Here is a 22040-nt window from a genome sequence, read left to right as displayed (position 1 = left end):
AAAAGCAATAAAGGGGGAAAAGGACTACTTTCCATATTTGCAGCATTTCACAAAAGATAATGAAATAGACTTTACTGCAGATATCGTTTATATAACTGAAAGACACTTATCTCAATTCAGTGCTTATTTTGACACATATTTTCCCAAAATCTGTGACATGCATCAGTTGGATCAAAATTCTTTCAAATGCAATGCTGCTTCGGACTTCAGTATTACAGAAGGGGGAGAACTCGTAGAACTTTCATCAGATTCTTCACTAAAATGAACCTTGCGTGCATTGTGTTGCCAATATTTTATATTCTGTAGGATAGGAATTCCCAAATTGGAGCAAGAGTGCAATGAAGATATTACTGTAAATTCTTTTGTAAGGTCTTGTCTTTGCGAGGGTGGGTTGTCATGAAAAGCAAGTACAGGATAACAATGTGTAGAGAAGGAAATGAGGAGTAACTTTACCTGTATCTCAGTTAGTGCCATGACTTGACAGGCTGTGAAACTAGAAAACAAGCTAGCTCAAGTTTCACATGGATAAATGTTTCTCAGGTAAAACTTACTTTTTGCATAATATTTTGTTTTTTAAAAATAATTTTTCTTTAATTATGTTTAGTTTTCAACTGTCAAAAATATTAGAACATGATCTGTTCTGCTTCTTATAACTTAGTAAAAGTTCTTCGTAGTTGTACTTTGTGCGTTAGAAGTTTTTCTTGTAGGTATATTGGTTACTATGTTTATTCACAGATTCTTGAAGTAAATATGAAAACATTTATAGTTTTTACTGGGTATCCCACAGGGAATCTATGGGCTCATAAAGGATGAAAACCATTGAATGAAACCATTATTCACCATCCCAGTTCTCTGAAGAATTCTCAATAAATGTTTGACAAAAACGTGATTTTGCACTTGCTACAACCAGCACCTACCTACACTTGTTTTTGTAGGGCACTCAAACATCTTCACGTAAACCTTATTTACTGTTGTCATGTTGGCTTGTGTAATATATTTACATAGGTAGTTAAGTTATTCTCACAGAACAGACATACTTTAGACTGTGGCTTAGAGAGTTGTAATCAGAAACAACAGTAGCCTACATTCCCCTGTTCTCTGTAAAGTATATATACATACTTGTATTATCGTTACTTATTTAATTCTGTAGTTACTCAATAAATGCTGCATCTGTCCTTATGTACCATAACTTAGCATATTCATGATTACTTTTCTGTCGACCTCTTATGTTGTTACAGAATTCTGAGCCATGCACTTGGACAGCGACTTGTGACCAACTGGTTTCCTGGCTCTTCCTTGTGATATTAAAATGAAGTGTCAGGTTAACATTTCAGAGTGATGTACAAAGCCGCATGATCCTCTTTTTTTTTTGCTAGGGGCTTTACGTCGCACCGACACAGATAGGTCTTATGGCGACGGTGGGGTAGGAAAGACCTAGGAGTTGGAAGGAAGCGGCCGTGGCCTTAATTAAGGTACAGCCCCAGCATATGCCTGGTATGAAAATGGGAAACCATGGAAAACCATCTTCAGGGCTGCCGATAGTGGGATTCGAACCTTCTATCTCCCGGATGCAAGCTCACAGCCGCACGCCTCTACGCGCACGGCCAACTCACCCGGTCGCATGATCTTTGTGGAGGTAGTTGTGGATTCTTGGACTTTCACGTGACCACCACTGACACTTCCCTTATTCTAAACTGTTTCAAAAGTTAATAAACAATATTCTAAAAAAAATGTTGTCATGAGTAAGTTTCCTGACAACCAACATCAAGAGAGCTGCACAGAATTTTGTATTTCAGGTCCCTTCCTCGTGAAGATCCTAAACTTAAACACCAAGTTTATGAACATTCCTCAGTTTGCTTTCTTGTGATGCCCTAATGAACAAAAGTCATACTGAACACATCATATTATCCAGTGTAACAAAAGTGTCAGGTTCATATTCCAAGTGTACAGACAGAAAAACGGTTTTATATACTATCTACTGTAGATGGATGTATGTCCATTTTATGACCGATAATAATATTCCTGCCCAGATGCACTATGTTGGCTAAATCAGATGTTATACCGGTCAGTATAACTATTCATGATGTAATTTTGGGGGGATTATGCCGTGTAATGAACTACATAAGCTCACTCAGCACGTGATTTGAAAGGTACCTTGCCTCTCTTTATCAGGAGGAAACAGAAAACAGAAACACGATGTATCAATGGTTGCTAAGAGAAAGCAACAATGAACTTAAAAGGGTGCCCTAAGACGTAATAGGATACAATTTTAGCCCCATGCTAGGGACAATGAATAGCAGCATTAAAGCACCAATGTCTGATGGTTCTGATACTGTAATAGGTGGCCATGATTCACTGAGGTTGAAATTATCTGGGAATTTTACGTATTTCAACTGTCTTCCTGATGATTCTGGGGATATAGTATTTTATATAGGCAAGAACATCCACTCCTTGGAACGGGACATCATGATCAGGTGTTAAGGCATGATCAGCAACAGCTGATTTATCATGTTGGTTGAGTCTGATGTACCTATTATGTTCCTTAATTCTGTTACATATCGTTCTCAAAGTCTGCCCAATATAAACCTTGCCACAAGTACAGGGAACTCTGTAAATACCCGGCTGTTGCAAGTTAGAGAAACTGTCCTTAGTTGGTCGCAGTTGCAGGAGTTGCGTAATTTTAACTGAAGTTGCAAATATAGTTCGTATATTTTACCTAGGTAAGATTTTAGCAATACGATCCCTTGTGTAAGGTAGGTAAGTAGTTCCTTTGACATCTTTTTTGTTCACAGACATCTGGCTATGCATTGGTTTCAGAACTGTAAGAATGAAATCTTTGCTATAACTGTTGCTCTCAAAGGTGGTTCTCAAGGTGTTAATTTCCTCTTGTAGAGCAAACACTTTACAAATCCTCCTAGCCCTGCTGGCTGGAGAAGGAAGGATACCAAGTTTCATTATTTGGATGGAAGGCGAGGACAATCTTGGTCATTTTCTGGATCACCTTAACCGCCAGCAACCTTCCATTTATTTCACCATGGAAATGGAATCTGACGGTAAAATACCATTTTTAGATGTTCTCGTCACCAAGAAAGAAGATGGATCTTTAGGACACAGCATTAACCATAAGCCAAACCACACCAGTAGATATCTCCATGCAGATTCTCACCATCAACCTGCCCAGAAACATGTATCCTTACAACTCTGACTACCAGGGCCAGGAGGATTTGTGAAGTGTCTGCTCTACAAGAGGAAATTAACACGTTGAGAACCACCTTTGAGACCAACGGTTATAGCAGAGTTTTGAACTCTATGGTTCTGAAACCAATGCACAATGTGATGTCTGTTGAGAAGAAAGATGTAAGAGGAACTGCTTACCTACCTTAGATACGCAACATGATGGATCGTATTGATAACACCTTGCACAGGTTAAGGACAGTTTGCCTAAATTGCAACAACCGAGTATCTATAGAGTTCCCTGTACTTGTGGCAAGGTTTACATTGGGCAGACTTCGAAAACAATGTGCACTCGCATTAAGGAACATAACTGGTGTATCAGACTCAATCAACATGATAAATCAGCTGTTGCTGATCATGTCTTAACACCTGGTCATGATGTCCTGTTCCAAGGAGTGGATGTTCTTGCCCATATAAAACAATATCACCCGAGAATCATCAGGGAGACAGTTGAAATACATAAACACCCAGATAATTTCAACTGCGATACAGGCTACAGTGAATCATGGCCACCTATTATCAGAAAGTGAAGCTTTACTGCTGCGATTCATTGTCCCTAGCATGAGGCTGAAATGGCATGACCCTATTACATCTTAGGGCACAATTTTAAGTTCTTTCTTGGTTTCTTTTAGGAACCATTGATAAGTCGTGTTTCCGTTTACTGTTTTCTTCTGATGAAGAGAGGCAAGGTACCTTTTGAAACAGGTGTTGAGTTTGTTTAGAAAGTTTATTACACAGCATAATCCCACGAACATTACATCATGAATAAATCAAATTTGTGGTTAGGGACGCGCAGCTGTGAGCTCACATCCGTAGATATAGTGGGCTCGAATCCCACTGTCGGCAGCCCTGAAGATGCTTTTCTGTGGTTTCCCATTTTCACACCAGGCAAATGCTGGGGCAGTACCTTAATTAAGGCCACGGCTGCTTCCTTGTCATTCCTAGGCTGTTCCTGTCCCATCATCGCCAAAAGACCTATCTGTGTCAGTGCGACATAAAGCAAATAGCAAAAAAAGAACAATCAAATTTGTAACTTTGATTTTTCTCTCTCAGTCTCTCTGATGAATGGTATGAAAGTACAGTATTAGTCATAGGGCCAGTTGGTGTGTACATTTCATTGGGCTGTCAGACTAGTACAAAACAGATATATTCTGACTTGTGAAGGAAAGCAACGAAAAACAACTACACTTCTCATTTGCTTAGTATCACTATTTAGGGATACTTATGCCACCTATGCCAGCTGTTGAGGGCACAAGTATACTTACGCTGAGGAGTATAATATCTATCACTTAATTAATTGGTTGAAATAAAGATATATCTTTCTTTTCTAGAACACAATGGAGTCCATACGTGAAATGAGCGGAAAGACATGCATTCACGCAGCTGCTGAAGAAATGTGCCTTTCAGATCTTCTGGTGGTATGCTCCACATTATACAGTGTTGAATGTTTATTACCCGACTCCTTAAACAAGCCATGGGGCGAGGAATTATGCCAAGTTTTAGCTTGAAGACTGTGATCATTGCAAGAACTGCCTTTAAGCACTGATAGTAAAGATCCATAAATTCTCCCATAAAATCTTGTTTTAAAAAGATTCCCGTTCAAGATGATCCTGCCAGCAGAACTCGTGCCACATACAACCGTGCACTGACCAAGTGTCACCTGAACCAAGTAAGTAACTAATATTAGTCCATTGTGTATTTATTGCTGACAATAATATTATGTATTTAATACTGTCAATTATGCATGCATAGGATTAGCCAACTATGACGTTCACAGCAAATAAATCATAAACTGTTAAATGATACCAAGGGCCTCTTGATCAAAGTTGTAGTACTCTTCCAGAATTTCATTATCTGCGAAGTTAACATTAAATTTGAAAATGAAACTGCAATTTTTTTACAATTTGTTTATTGATCACTGGCACAGATAGATGCTACGGTGGTGATGGGATAAGAAAGGACTAGGAGTGGAAAGAAAGCAACTATGGCCTTAATTAAGGTACACTCCCAGCATTTTCCTGGTGTGAAAATGGTAAACAATGAGAAAACCCTCTTAAGGACTGCCGACAGTGGGTTTCAAACCCACTATCTCCCGAATACTTCATTCTAGTCACACTTAAGGAAGTGCAGCTTTCGAACTCGGTCATCTGAACACGACAACAGACTTGAGTGACTGGAGTCACTTGCAGCTCGTGAGCGGTAAAGAAAACTGGCAGTGTCATTAGCATGTGGTAACAATTTCAAAAGACTCTGATCAAGGAATGAGGATGGTGTACCAGTGTCAAGCAAGGCATGCAACAACTGGGATCCACAAGAGAGTCTGACCCACGGAGAGAGGGAGGGTAGGTCCCATATCTTTTTATGTTGGTGAACCATAGGCACCGATGCTCATTTAGTTTCTCTGTTCAGGATTGCATCGCGGGCACTCATGTTGTCACGTTAGATGACTGGCAGTGCCATGATAGATGACCCAACTTACCACAATTACCTCTCCTGTCCTCGGTAGTAGCATTAACATGGGCAGGCGAGTGGGCTGGGAGAAATGCTTGGAAAGCCTCTGAGTTGACGATTGGGAGTAAGAAACAGCCTTAGGATAGGAATGACAGGGAAATGGGAGTCGCCAGGTTTGGGAGGAAAGGAATACACTTTGTTCTGTGCTATAGTGGACTTCCACTCTCGTCTTAGATGTATAATATCTTGAGGAGAAGCTACACTACTTATCTTAATGAAAAGTTTGAATTCAGGGGCCAAATTTCTATAAAATGTGTCAAGGATTACTGCATCAGGCAAATGCACACTTAATCTGTTGTACAGGGTCATTATACCAGTGATATACTCCTTTATCCTCTCATTTACACCTTGTATATGACTGGCTATTTCTTTATGTAGAGGGAGGTCTAGATCCATGGAACAGCACCTTTCTATGAAGATAACCTCAAACTCAGACCATGTACAAATATTGCTCTTAATAAGACAAAACCAACACAGTGCTGATCCCCCTAACATAGTGGGAGTGTATGGAACACAAAGGTCCTTGGATAGCTGACAACAAACCGCAATCTCCGCTGTCCCTTCAAGAAGTTCTGCTGTCGTACCTGATCTACCTTCTCCTGAAAAATTCAGATTCCACTTTCTAATTATATCGAGAAGAGGGTTCACTCAACCTACAACAGTCCCAGAGTGAGGTAAATTGTCACAATTTGTACTGTCTAGCATGGCATCAACTGGGCTGTTTGCTTAAGAAGTGGAGGCCCCTATTCTCACAGGAATACAGTTTGTGGGCTGTAAAATTATTTCATTTTCACTACCACTGTTGACACTCATCTGTGTGGCCATATCTTCAATATCAGTACAAGATAATATATATAAAAATGAAAATACACCACATCAAATTTAAGCAAAACCAGGAAGAAATGAAACAGGTGTACCAGACAGACCTAAATAATTCCTCAATTAAAATGGAATACCCAAAAATTATTAATTCCCAATGAACCAGAATCTACCCCCATAAAATTCACTGCCATAAGGATTTTCTGAACTTTGCCAGTCTGCTACTACTTGTACCCAGCTATCAAATTTGTTAGATAAAACGGCTGTGATCGTAGTTCAGAACAGACCAAAAATCATCCAGATCCAGGCTCTTAGCATAAATAAATTTGTCTACTTGACAGAAATGATAAGATGAAGTCACAATTAATTATTAAGGCACCAATTAATGAAATTGAGAAAAAGAAGCTCAGTAATTCTATCACTAATATATACAAACAAATTGCAGCACAGGGGCTGTGAACACACAGGATAAATGATATAAGGTTGGCAGTACGCTAGAACTTATGGACTTTGATTCCTTTATTTAAAGGGGTTTTATGATTGTAAGAGGGAATTTCTAACTCCTGGAATTCTTCCTACCAAGCTCGATAGCTGCAGTCAGTTAAGTGCGGCCAGTATCCAGTATTCGGGAGATAGTGGGTTCGAGCCCCACTGTCGGCAGCCCTGAAAATGGTTTTCCATGGTTTCCCATTTTCACACTAGGCAAATGCTGGGGCTGTACCTTAATTAAGGCCACGGCCGCTTCCTTCCCAGTCCTAGCCCTTTCCTACCCCATCATCGCCATAAAACCTATCTCTGTTGGTGTGGCGTAAAGCCAATAGCATAAAAAAATCTCCCTCTCAAAATGACTCTTGTGGTTGACGCCATTGAGCAATATTAATCTCGTTTAAGCTCCTTCTGTTTGCCTTACTTTCTTAGTTGTTCACCACAAAATCAGTTGCTATTATTCTTTGTTTCTGAGACAATGTTCCTGCTGGAGCTGGGCAGACATAGCACTACAAGCAGTAAAATGAAAGAACAATGACAAAGAAGAGGAAAAAGTTCATGTCTACCTGAGGCGCTTGACGTCAGAATAACAAAATGTCCTCCCACAAGAGAAAAGGGAAGGTTATGTAATGGCATACAAAATCAAAGAATAAAAATTAGAAACAAGGCAAGACATTAACACAGTCATTCAAAACTCAATCACACAAGTAGCAGAATGTGTAAATAGAACACCAATATAGAATAGTTCCTCATATCATCTCATATGATGGTAGAATCCCATCACTTACCTTACGTACAAATTTCTGTGACAGGTAAGTGAATGCAATTTGGGTTCATAATTCCTTACCTCAGCAGAAGGTGTGGATGGATATGCAGCAGAAGCGCACACCACTGAAGGAGCAGTGCATATAAAAAAATATGAAAAAAATAAAATATTCTCCAGTAAGCCATGGCAAATAAAAGAAATAGGTGCAAAACCAAATGTCAACAAAAATTTTGCGTTGTTGTAATCAAGATACAAGGGACACAAAAGGAAAATAAACAAAAACAAGGACACCACTGCTCGAAATGGGCAGGCTTAATAATGAAAGAATGAGTAAAATTGAATTTTCTAATAAAACTCACATAAAGGAATGCAAAAAAGGAACAATAATTCAGGTGAAAGAAGAATTTGTAAATTATGAATAGGTTAAAGATGACGAACATGAAATTCTAGGTGTAAGGCTCAGTTCTAAAGATAAGAGGCAACTTGATGTCTTTGGAGTGTACAGACTGAGAAAGGGTAGCACAGACACTGATTAATAATTATTTGATAAGATAATCAGCTATGTGGGAAATGATAAGGAAAGGAACCTGATTATAGCAGGTGATCACAATTTACCAAATGTCAATTGGGAAGGTAATGTGAACGACAGGAAGCATGACCAATGCTATTTTGTTTTTTTTGCTAGGGGCTTTACGTCGCACCGACACAGATAGGTCTTATGGCGACGATGGAATAGGAAAGGCCTAGGAGTTGGAAGGAAGCGGCCGTGGCCTTAATTAAGGTACAGCCCCAGCATTTGCCTGGTGTGAAAATGGGAAACCACGGAAAACCATCTTCAGGGCTGCTGATAGTGGGATTCGAACCTACTATCTCCCGGATGCAAGCTCACAGCCGCGCGCCTCTACGCGCACGGCCAACAAGCCTGGTCATGATCAATGAATAGCAAATAAGTTAATATGGGAAGGACATCTGATCCAGAAAGTGATGGAACCAAGTAGGGGGAAGAATATCCTGAATGTGGTGCTGGTAAAACCAGATGATCTCTATAGAGAAACCGAAGAAATAGATGGTATTAGTGATCATGAAGCTGTTTATGTCGTAGTTAAAAGTAAATGTGGTAGAAAGGAAGGTCTTAAAAGTAAGGCTATTAGGCAGTACTATATGGCTGACAAAGCAGGCATGAGGGAGTTTTTAAAAAGTAACTATGGTCAGTGGAAAACAGTAAATAAAAATATAAACGGACTCTGGGATGGGTTTAAAGCAATTGTTGAGGAATGTGAAAACAGGATTGTACCTTTAAAGATTGTAAGGAATGGTAAAGACCTATCTTATTATAATAGAGAAATAAAGAGACTAAGAAAGAGGTGCAGGTTGGAAAGAAATAGAGTTAGAAATGGCTGCGGATGTCAGGAGAAATTGAAAGAACTTACTAGGAAATTTAATCTAGCAAAGAAGTCAGCTAAGGATAACATGATGGCAAGCATAACTGGCAGTCATACAAATGTTAATGAAAAATGGAAGAGTATGTATAGGTACTTTAAGACAGAAACAGGTTCCAAGAAGGACATTCCAGGAATAATTAATGAACAGGGGGAGTGTGTATGTGAGAATCTTCAAAAGACAGAAGTATTCAGTCAGCAGTATGTAAAGATTGTTGGTTATAAGAATAATGTCCAGATAGAGGAGGTGACTAATGCCAAAGAAGTATTAAAATTTATATATGATAACAATGACATTTACATTAAGATAAAAAGTCAAAAAATTAGAAAAGCAGCTGGAATTGATAACATTTCTAGGGATATACTAAAGGCAATGTGTTGGGATACAGTATCATATCTGAAGTACATTTGATTATTGTTTAGTTGAAAGAGCTATACCATATGAATGGACAGTTGCTATTGTAGCCCCTGTGTATAAAGGAAAGGGTGATAGACATAAAACTGAAAATTACAGGCCAGTAAGTTTGCTATGCATTGCATGTAAGCTTTTGGAGGGCATTCTTTCTGATTATGTTAGACATGTTTGTGAAATTAATAACTGGTTTGATAGAAGGCAGTTTCATTTTAGCAAACATTATTCAACTGAAGCTCAACTTGTAGGATTCCAGTAAGATATAGCAGATATCTAGGATTCAGGAGATCAAATGGACTGTACCATGATTGACCTGTCTAAAGCATTTGATAGGGTGGCTCACGGGAGATTACTGGCAAAAATGAGCGCAATTGGACTAAACAAAGGAGTGAGTGAATATGTTATTATATTTCTAGAAAGCAGATCTCAGAGAATTAGAGTAGGCAAAGCTTTATCTGACCCTGTAATAATTAAGAAGGGAATTCCTCAAGGCAGTATTATTGGATCTTTATGTTTTCTTATATATATATATATATAGATACATATAAGTGATATGAGTAAACAAGTGGAATCAGAGGTAAGGCTTTTTGTGGATGATGTTATTATGTACAGAATAATAAATAAGTTATAAGATTGTCAGCAACTGCAAAATGAACTCGATAATCTTGTGAGATGGAGAGCAGGCAATGGTATGTTGATAAACAGGGTTAAAAGTCAGGTTGTGAGATTCACAAATATGAAAAGTCCTCTCAGTTTTAATTACTGCATTGATGGGGTGAATATTCCTTGTAAGTATCTAGGTGTTAATATAAGGAAACATCTTCATTGGGGTAATAACGTAAATGAGATTGTAAGTAAAGGGTACAAATCTCTGCACATGGTTATGAGGGTACTTAGGGGTTGTAGTAAGGTTGTAAAGGAAAGGGCACATAAGTCTCTGGTACGACCCCTACTACAGTATGGTTCCAGTGTATGTGACCCTCACCAGGATTACTTGATTCAAGAACTGGAAAACATCCAAAGAAAAGCAGCTCAATTTTTTCTGGGTGATTTCCGACAAAAGAGTGGCATTGCAAAAATGTTGCAAAGTTTGGGCTGGGAAGAATTGGGAGAAGGAAGATGAGCTGCTCGACTAAGGGCCGGTTCTATCACCTACTGGTAAAATAGCGCGTAACTTGCTCTCCGTGTAAAAGGATGTTTCCGTTCGACTACTCCCAGTTAGCGCTATCGGCAGCATAAATCGTAGTTACCCGGCGCATAATTTATCGTCCACTTCGAGGGCCTATTAAGACCTTACCTGCCAGGCAAGTTTCAAGAGCTGAACATTATTAGCTGTATATTTGGTGACATACAATTTAAATTAGCTTAGTATAATGAAAAAGGCATGATAGTGTAACAGTGATCGATATTGTATTGCAGGATTTTGAACATACTTTAACAACCCTATGCTTGTTTTTAATTTACAGGTTGTTTACTGTTAATGCATTTCAGGATAATGGTTGTTTTTAATTTGCACATATTTTGTCACGATCTCAAGTCTATTGTTCATACTGTGTTGATCATTGATGATCACTCTTTTATTACGACACTGTTACTCTTGTGATCATTTTTAAACTCAGGGCCCTGACCTAGCCTTTGTGCATTGATGGCTGATGATGTTCGCTATGCTGAACGAAACATGTCCCATTATTTAAGATACTTTATGATTATACTATTATCCAATGAGTATATTGTAATGTATTGAATAGGTGATTGTAAATCAAATTTTATAATTTTAACACTATTCTTTAGTCGGAGATCACCCAGAACAAACTGTGTTGCTTCCCTTCGGATTCTTTACTGGTCTCATATGGAATAAATCTGGTGTTTGTCCCACCCAGTGGAACCATTCTCTAATTGAGTCTTAACAGAGATTTGTACTCTCTCTCTCTCTTTGTATCTTTACTACAACCCATAAATAATCTCTGAATCATATGAAGACATTCATTTACAACCTTATTAATGCGATTACTATAATGATGATCTTTCTTCATGTTAACACCTAGGTACATGCTGTTATCCCCATGAGGTACTCTCACTCCCATCATTGTTGAGAGCACTTTTTTGCTAGGTGATTGTTACAACGCGGCTTTCAAGCACTTTTTCATTGTCTGCTGTCCATCTGACAACATCGCCTAGGTCACCCTGCAGTTGCTCACAATCCTGGAACTCATTTACTACTCTATACAGTAAAACATCAGCCGCAGAAAGCCTTAAAAGTGATTCTTGTTTTTTACTCATGATATTTATATAAATATTTGTATAAGAAAACGTAAAAGGTACATAACATTCTATGACAGTGTACCACTGGAGCCTACATAGACTTCTTATTCAAGACCAAGTGTTTTTTTAAAAAAGTGTCTCACCATAGACGCTTTAAGATATTTTCAAATATGTTTATTACTAAAAACATTTTTTAACATCATGTAGATATGATTTTTAATTTATGTATCCTTCTCACAAATGCTTGAAGACTGTGACTTGTTTATTCATGCCACCGAGTGTCATTACGAAAAGTGTATCACCACACACGCTTTTAAATATTTTAAATATGTATATTGATTTAGAGTACCGAGGGCAATAGTTTTTAGGACTCCATGGGATATAGTTTTAAGGTTTAATGGGCTTACTGTCCAAATGTTTTCATCTAAGCTATCTTTATACAGCTGAAGATGACCACTAAGTGGTTGAAACATGTTTTGTGTGTGCTAATGTATTTTTAATTTTGCCCAAGGCAAAAAATAAAGTATCGATTAGGTGGTTTTTAAATTAATTTTTGATTGTACTCATCAATAGGTCATGAAGTTGATGGCTTGCAAGAAATTAAAATTGTAATGCAAGGGATGTTTTAAAGAAATATGTAAAAAAAACTATTTGAAAAATATTGTTAACTATCCAAACTGAATTAGTGCAAAACATGCAGAAGACTGAATGTGGGCAAGTAGAGTAGGAAAATGTACTGATTTTGAATTTCAATTACATCTCCCTCAGCAGGGAACAGTTTCAGTTATCTGAATTAGCTTCCTTCAAGTTCTCTCCATTGGTACTGCATAATGAAGTTCTCATGAAAGATCTTATTTCCTTGAGAGAATGCACTAATAATAATCTTTTTTCCAGCTGCTCCCGTGCATAGAGGCTACATCTGTTCTGATCATCATGAGCAACAGTGCTGACGTAAGTTCCTATATTCGTCTTCACCTACAGTACATTGATAGTGTACATTACATTGGCATTAATGACTGGACATCCTTAGGTACTGACTTAAATGGAGCTGCTATAATGTAAGCTTCTCTCCTTCTAGCAAGACTTTTGGTAGAAGTCTGCAGCAGGGACCAAAAGGTAACGTAAGCTCTCTGTATGGATATTGTCATATGCGCGATGGAAGTCAATGCAAGAAATAAATAATCCATCACATTCCCAGTGTATTTTAAGCAGCTGTCACTTAGTGAAAATATAGTAGTTATTGGGTCTGAAGACAGCTTGACAGTCGTGGATGATGTTTTTTATGAAAGGGTGCAGTTTCTTGAGGATAACGTTACACAGCACCTGGTTGGTTATGCTCAGGAGGCTGATCCCCCTGTAGTTATTTTCTTCCACTCCTACTTCAACATGCAGAAGAGTTCTTTAGCCATTTCAGGGTGCTGGTCTGGCTGTCAACTGTGTTTTAACTCATTCCAGAGATACTCAGTTTGGTTTAGATCAGAACTTTGGTCAGCCATTAAATTTTATTCTTCTCTGGTTCCAAAATGTACTTTGTTATGGTCTTTGCTTTATGAATGGGTGCATTGTTATGTTGACAATGAAAAGTGCATGTTCCATTTTGTTGATACATGGTAAATAAATGTTTCTGATTCAAGGCTCTAAAACCAGTAGCCCAAGACAAAACCATGAAAGACAGTCCCATAGCAAAATGCACTGCCATAGCCTGGGCCCTGCAGAAAATATTTCCAGAAACTAGAGCGAGGATCAGCCATTGTTTTACATACGGTACGAACAACATGAAAACTTATGCCAAAATGTTAAATTAATGTAGCAGCAAAGAATCTGCTAGCAAGGCTCAATAGGGTCAGACATAATTCTCCATATTTGTACTGCTTGCATGAAAGGAAAACACTTAGGATTGTGGTGCACGAGGATATTTCCCTGTAGAGGCCACAGCATTGGGAATGTAACTGTGTGTTGACAAATGTCAAGACATGAGGAAAGGGGCAATTAGAAAGGGGTTACTCAGTAGGGGGTTGGAGTGTGACCACTGAGATAACGGGGGCCACGGCCAGAAACATTTGCCAGCTTACAACATTGCGTCAGCTTTGGCACATAGGTTCCAGGAAACAACAAATTCCTAGGAATCCTCGGATTGTACCGTGGTTGAAAGATGTGCTGTGTTTAAGTTGCAGCATTAGGAAGACTGTGACAGCATTGTGAGCTGCACGTTAGTTCCTCATTTTGTGCCATATAAGTAACTTTTTTTTGAAGATTTGTCACTAAAAAGCCAAAACTCTGTGCATTGTCGGTAAGTTATGAAAAAGTGTTTTTATTCTTACAGTAGCAACACAGATGATGGATGGATACCTAAGATCTATGGGTAGGCCTATATACTTTGTAAAATGTCCGGGGACTGACTGAAACCTCAAATGGCCCCATCAACTATTTTGTAATTAGCGGGCATGATAACTCGATTCCAATAGTTCTATCTTCTCAACAAGACAGCCGATGCTTGAATTGCAGTTGATGCATGAAATATTTTTAAAATGGGAAGTCGCGTTCTATTGATTCAGATTCTACTTACAACACTAGATCCCTTCCCTTTCCTATCTGTAGTACCTTTGAGGCACAACCGCATCATTTATGGTGGTGTATTTTGAGTATCCAACCATTCTTCGGGCTTACCTTGTACCTTTAATGGTGAGTGGATACAGTGGCGTAACCACAAAATAATTTCAGTAGTCCAGGCCAGTAGTGTGGGTACAACTTTGCCTTGGAAGGGGTTGTGAAAATATTATTTATGTATAATTTAGAATTTGCATTACGTCACACTGTAGGTCTTATGGCAATGATGGGAAAGGAATGGGCTAGGAGTGGGAAGAAAGCGGCCGTGGCCTTAATTAAGGTACAACCCCAGCATTTGCCTGGTGAAAAAATGGGAAACCATGGAAAACCATCTTTTGGGCTGCCGACATGGAAAGAAATGTGATTGTAGCGGGAGATCTGAATTTGCCAGATATCAATTGGGAAGGAAATGTGAATGACAGGAAGCATGACCAAAAAATAGCAAATAAGTTAATATGGGAAGGACAGCTGATTCAGAAAGTGATGGAACCAACCAGAGGGAAAAATATCCTGGATGTGGTGCTGATAAAACCAGGTGAGCTCTATAGGGAAACTGAAGTAATAGATGGTATTAGTGATCATGAAGCTGTTTTTGTGGTAGTTAAAAATAAATGCGATAGAAAGGAAGGTCTTAAAAGTAGGACTATTAGGCAGGACCATATGGCTGATAAAGCAGTCATGAGGCAGTTTCTAAAAAGTAACTATGATTGGTGAAAAATTGTAAATAAAAATGTAAACAGACTGTGGGATGGGTTTAAAGAAATTGTTGAGGAATGCGAAAACAGGTTTGTACCTTTATGGGTGGTAAGGAATGGTAAAGACCCACCTTATTATAATAGAGAAATAAAGAGACTAAGAAGGAGGTGCAGACTGGAAAGAAATAGAGTTAGAAATGGCTGTGGAAATAAGGAGAAATTGAAGGAACTTACTAGAAAATTGAATCTAGCAAAGAAGGCAGCTAAGGATAACATGATTGCAAGCATAATTGGCAGTCATACAAATTTTAGTGAAAAATGGAAGGGTATGTATAGGTATTTTAAGGCAGAAACAGGTTCCAAGAAGGACATTCCAGGAATAATTAATGAACAGGGGGAGTGTGTATGTGAGGATCTTCAAAAGGCAGAAGTATTCAGTCAGCAGTATGTATTGTTGGTTACAAGAATAATGTCCAGATAGAGGAGGAGACTAATGCCAAAGAAGTATTAAAATTTATATGTGATAACAATGGCATTTACAATAAGATAAAAAGTTGAAAACTAGAAAAGCGGCTGGAATTGATAAGATTTCTGGGGATATACTAAAGGCAATATGTTGGGATATAGTATCATATCTGAAGTACTTACTTGATTATTGTTTAGTTGAAAGAGCTATACCAAATGAATGGACAGTTGCTAAGTAGCCCCTGTGTATAAAGGAAAGGGTGATAGACATAAAGCTGAAAATTGCAGGCCAGTAAGTTGGACATGCATTGCATGTAAGCTTTTGGAAGGCTTTCTTTCTGATTATATTAGACATGTTTGTGAAATTAATAACTGGTTTGATATGAGGCAGTTTCATTTTAGGAAATGTTATTCAACTGAAGCTCAACTTGTAGGATTCCAGCAAGATATAGCAGATATCTTGGATTCTGGAGGTCAAATGGACTGTATAGCGATTGACCTGTCTAAAGCATTTGATAGGGTGGATCAAGGGAGACTACTGGCAAAAATGAGTGCAACTGGACTAGACAAAAGAGTGACCGAATGGGTTGCTATATTTCTAGATCTCAGAGAATTAGAGTAGGTGAAGCTTTATCTGATCCTGTAATAATTAATTAATAATTAAGAGGGGAATTCCTGAAGGCAGTGTTATCGGACCTTTATGTTTTCTTATATATATAAATGATATATGTAAAGGAGTGGAATCGGAGGTAAGGCTGTTTGCGGATGATGTTATTCTCTATAGAGTGATAAATAAGTTACAAGATTATGAGCAACTGCAACGTGACCTCGAAAATGTTGTGAGATGGACAGCAGGCAATGGTATGTTGATAAACGGGGTTAAAAGTCAGGTTGTGAGTTTCACAAATAGGAAATGTCCTCTCAGTTTTAATTACTGCATTGATGGGGTGAAAGTTCCTTTTGGGGATCATTGTAGGTATCTGGGTGTTAATATACGGAAAGATCTTCATTGGGGAAATCACATAAATGGGATTGAAAATAAAGGGTACAGATCTCTGCACATGGTTATGAGGGTGTTTAGGGGTTGTAGTAAGGATGTAAAGGAGAGGGCATATAAGTCTCTGGTAAGATCCCAACTAGAGTATGGTTCCAGTCTATGGGACCCTCACCAGGATTACCTGATTCAAGAAATGGAAAAAATCCAAAGAAAAGCTGCTTGATTTGTTCTGGGTGATTTCCGACAAAAGAGTAGTGTTACAAAAATGATGAAAAGTTTGGGTTGAGAAGAATCGAGAGAAAGAAGAAGAGCTGCTCGACTAAGTGGTATGTTCCAAGCTGTCAGCGGAGGGATGGCATTGAATGACATTAGTAGACATATCATTTTGAGTGGCATTTATAAAAGTAGGAAATATCACAATATGAAGATAAAGTTGGAATTCAAGAGGACAAACTGGGGCAAATATTCATTTATAGGGAAGTTAGGGACTGGAATAAATCATTTAGGATAAGGCTAGAAAAGCAACAGATAGGATATCTGCCACCTGGGCGACTGCCCTAAATGCAGATCAGCATTGATTCATTCATTCATTCAAAGGGAACCAGGGTAGAGTGTCATCCAGGAATTAGGTTGAGGCAGACATTGAGGAAAGTAGTAGGGATAGAAGAGGTAAAGGAGGAGGTGGTAGCGTTTCACGTTGGTACTAACAACGTAAGGCAAGCAGTTATAAGTACCAACATAGTTCGGGATGTGTGGGATCTGGTAAATGCAGCAGGGATGAAGTTTAAGGAAGCAGAGATTGTTATCAGTGGAATACTGTGTAGGAGGGATACTGACTGGAGGGTGATTGGGGATTAAAATGAGACTATGGTGTGGGTATGTGGGAAACTTGGAGTGAGATTTCTAGATCATAATGGGTGGGTAGGAGACAGGGATCTGCACTCAAATGGCCTTCACTTAAACCACAGTGGTACGTATAAGTTAGGAAACTTGTTTAGAACGGTTATAGGCAGGTACATTCAGGGAAACGGGGTGGCCTAGGGAGCAGTGTTAAGCAAACAGGGAACTGGAAATCAAGTAGGGATGGCATAAAAATGTTAGTGCTCAACTGTAGAAGCAGTGAAAACAAAGGAATCGAATTAAGTAATTTAATAGATATATACTTACTAGATGTTGAAATAGGAGTGGAATCATGGCTGCGAAATGATAAATAATGGACGCAGAAATATTCTCACAGAACTGGAGAGTGTATCATGGAGATAGGATAGGAACGGTAGGAGGGGGAGTATTCATTCTGGTAAAAGAAGAATTTGTAAGCTACGAAAAGGTACGGATGAAAAACATGAAATTCTGGGTATAAGGCTCATCTCTAAAGATAATAGGCAACTTGATGTCTTTGGAGTGTACAGACTGGGAAAGGGTAGCGCTGATGCTGATTCAGAATTATTTGATAAGATAATCAGCTATGTTGGAAATGATATGGAAAGGAATGTGATAGTAGCAGGTGATCTCAATTTACCAAACGCCAATTGGGAAGGTAATGTGAATGACAGGAAGCGTGAACAACAAATGGCAAATAAGTTAATATGGGAAGGGCAGCTGATTCAGAAAGTGATGGAACTGACTAGAGGGAAGAATATTTTGAATGTGGTACTGATAAAACCAGATGAGCTCTATAGAGAAACTGAAGTAATAGATGGTATTAGTGATCATGAAGCTGTTTTTGTCATAGTTAAAATAAATGTGAAGGAAAGGAAGGTATTAAAATTATGAATATTAGGCAGTACCATATGGCTGATAAAACAGGCATGAGGGAGTTTTTAAAAAGTAACTATGTTCACTGGAAAATGGTAAATAAAAATGTAAACAGACTCTAGGATGAGTTTAAAGCAATTGTTGAGGAATGTGAAAATAGGTTTGTACCTTTAAAGGTGGTAAGAAATGGTAAAGATCCACTATATTATAACAGAGAAGTAAAGAGACTAAGAAAGAGGTGCAGGTTGGAAAGAAATGGAGTTATGGTTATGGAAGTAAGGAGAAATTGAAGGAACTTACTAGGAAATTGAATCTAGCAAAGAAGTCAGCTAAGGATAACATGATGGTAAGCATAATTGGTGGTCATACAAATTTTAGTGAAAATGGAAGGCTATGTATACAGAAACAGGTTCAAAGGAGGACATTCCAGGAATCATTAATGAACAAGGGGAGTCTGTATGCGAGGATCTTCAAAAGGCTGAAGTATTTAATTAGCAGTATGCAAAGATTGTTGGTTACAAGGATAATGTCCAGATAGGGGAGGTGAGTAATACTAAAGAAGTATTAAAATTTACCTATGATAACAATGACATTTACAGTAAGATACCAAAGTTGAAAACTAGAAAAGCAGCTGGAATTGATAACATTCCTGGGGAAATACTAAAGGCAATGGGTTGGGATATAGAACCATATCTGAAGTACTTATTTGATTATTGTTTGCATGAAGAAACTTTACCAAATGAATGGAGAGTTGCTATAGTAGTCCCTGTGTATAAAGGAAAGGGTGATAGAGATAAAGCTGAAAATTACAGGCCAGTCAGTTTGACATGCATTGCATGTAAGCTTTGGGAAAGCATTCTTTCTGATTATATTAGACATGTTTGCAAAATTAATACCTGGTTTGACAGAAGGCAGTTTGGGTTTAGGAAAGGTTATTCCACTGAATCTCAGCTTGTAGGATTCCAGCAAGGTATAGCAGATATCCTAGATTAAGGAGGCCAAATGGACTGTATTGTGATTGACCTATCTAAGGCATTTGATAGGGTAGATCATGGAAGACTACTGGCAAAAATGTATGCTATTGGACTAGAAAAGAGTGTGACTGAATGGGTGGCTATATTTCTAGAAAATAGATCTCAGAGAATTAGAATAGGTGAAGCTTTATCTGACCCTGTAATAATTAAGAGGGGAATTCTTCAAGGTAGTATTATTGGACCTTTATGTTTTCTTATATATATCAATGATATGTGTAAAGAAGTGGAATCAGAGATAAGGCTGTTTGCAGATGATGTTATTCTGTACAGAGAAATAAATAAGTCACAAGATTGTGAGCAGCTGCAGGGTGACCTTGATAGTGTTGTGAAATTGACGGTGGGCAATGGTACGATGTTAAACGGGGTTAAAAGTCAGGTTGTGGGTTTCACAAATAGGGAAAGTCCTCTCAGTTCTAATTACTGCATTGATGGGGTGAAAGTTCCTTTTGGGGATCATTGTAAGTATCTAGGTATTAAAATAAGAAAAGACCTTCATTAGGGTAATTACATAAATATGATTGTTAATAAAGGGTACAGATCTCTGCACATGGTTATGAGGGCATTTAGGGGTTGTAGTGAGGATATAAAGGAGAGGGCATAAAAGTCTCTGGTAAGACCCCAACTAGAGTATGGTTCCAGTGCATGGGTCTCTCACCAGGATTACTTGATTCAAGAACTGGGAAAAATCCAAAGAAAAGCAGCTCGATTTGTTCTGGGTGATTTACGACAAAAGAGTAGTGTTACAAAAATGTTGCAAATTTTGGGCTATGAGGACTTGGGAAAAAGGAGATGAGCTGTTCGATTGAGTGGTATGTGATAGAAATTCTTATAATTTTATTAATTACCACCTATTCAATACAATAAAATCATAATATAAATTTACATATTTATTAAGATGTTGATATGGTACATGTTTCACTCCTTTTTCGTGAGCATCATCAGCCAATTATTATTTACTTAAGGTTATATAAGATCATGAAACAATTCTTTTGGATTAAGATTATGCCTATAAACCTGATTGACAAATCTTGTAATATTTTACGAGTCATATAACAATAAAATAATGTCTTTAATTTTAAACATATTTGTCTAAAATCTATCTAAGTCTAACATTTTATTGACGAAAGTCATCTGGTGAACATCCTTTAAAATTATTTTTAAAAAATAAAAAACTTTTAAGATCTGGCTAATTGTATTGATTCAATTTTGCTTAACTTGTATGATTGTCATTAAAACTTCGTTAACTATATTGACAATTTTCTGCAGTTGATAATTGTTTATGTTATGGACATTTAATTTGTTCTTGTTGTTGCTGGAGTAGCATTTATACAAATATATTGGTATTAATTTTATACTGTCAATACGAGAATATAATACAAGGAGTGTAAATAGAACAACAAGTAGTTCTCTAGAGGCTAGGAGTAACACTAGACAATTATGCAGCAGAAAGAAAAATATACCAACAAGCCCATTTTGGAACATACGAGAACATTTAAAATTCTATATCACATCAGAAAGTGTTTCATCAACAAGTTTGTTCATGAACAATATTCTCTTTGAAGATATTTTGTTCAGGTTTTATATTTAGCATAAAGTAGCCCACAATACCTTTTAGTCTAAAATTCAAATTTTAACACTACCTTATAAGGAGAAATACATACTGGCAAATATATCTCTTAATATTGGGTTTAGAATGATATGTTGAAGGAGAAATATGCTTTAGAAATTATTTTGCAATAACATTTCTCGTATGAAAAATTTAGATAGAATATTATTTTCTAGAACCACCCTTTCCCCTTCCCGAAGGTCCACTAATAATCGGCCCAGCAACATTATCCATTGCCATTTTAAAAGCCTGCAGTTTCTGGTAAGCATCTGCTTCTTGTCAATGACTATCAACAAATCTCATGGGCTTTGGGTGAGCAGCACTTCACTGTAACACTTATTTGAGTAGCACAAGAAATGTTGTCCACCAGGAAGTGTTGTCCAGTAGTAGTGGTACCTTGATGCCTTTGAACCCATCAGTGTCATCACTTTCATTCCCAGGCTTAACCTTTCACAGGGGTTGAATCGCCCTGCATACCAACTGACAGCGGTCGGGATTCACCTGGTTCTTGCTGAATAAACAGCTAATGTAATTTTTCTTTCAGGATGGAGGACATGGGACCAGCACTCCTCATCTTTTACCAGAGTAAGTGTCTAGTGAAATAATAATAATAATTATAATAATAATAATACTAATAATAATAATAATATGCTGGTGGAAAAAATATACAAACACCATGAAATAAGGAACATAGAATACAGAAATTTTGGCAATATATTTGTCAAGGTAACATATTTAATTGATTAAAGGTACAAGACTACAATCCACGTGAGAAAGGCCATCAAAAATATGTCATGCTGATCCATTAATAACCAGTGTAATTGCCTGACTGTTGAACGCAGGAATGCAAATGTGCATGCACTGTGTCGTACAGGTGCCGGATATCAGCTTGTGGGATGGAGTTCCATGACCGTTGCACTTGGTCGGTCAATACAGGGACGGTTAATACCAG

At 37.8% G+C, this 22040-nt stretch overlaps 1 protein-coding gene across 1 annotated transcript in view; it reads left to right on the top strand.

Annotated features, from left to right (window-relative positions):
• The window catches only part of LOC136865927 (uncharacterized), a 113448-nt gene that overhangs the window by 79332 nt on the left and 12076 nt on the right, over positions 1–22040 (top strand). The window contains exons 2-4 of the mRNA XM_067142476.2: positions 4566–4903; positions 12824–12880; positions 21633–21673. Of these exons, the coding sequence (XP_066998577.2) occupies positions 12863–12880; positions 21633–21673 (59 nt within the window). The 5' untranslated portion in view covers positions 4566–4903; positions 12824–12862. The remainder of the gene's footprint in view (positions 1–4565; positions 4904–12823; positions 12881–21632; positions 21674–22040) is intronic.

This window comes from Anabrus simplex, chromosome 3, assembly GCF_040414725.1.
Source record: "Anabrus simplex isolate iqAnaSimp1 chromosome 3, ASM4041472v1, whole genome shotgun sequence".
Classification (NCBI taxonomy): Eukaryota; Metazoa; Arthropoda; class Insecta; order Orthoptera; family Tettigoniidae; genus Anabrus; species Anabrus simplex.
Note: the sequence above shows the minus strand (reverse complement) of the source record. Positions and strands in the feature narration are given on the sequence as shown.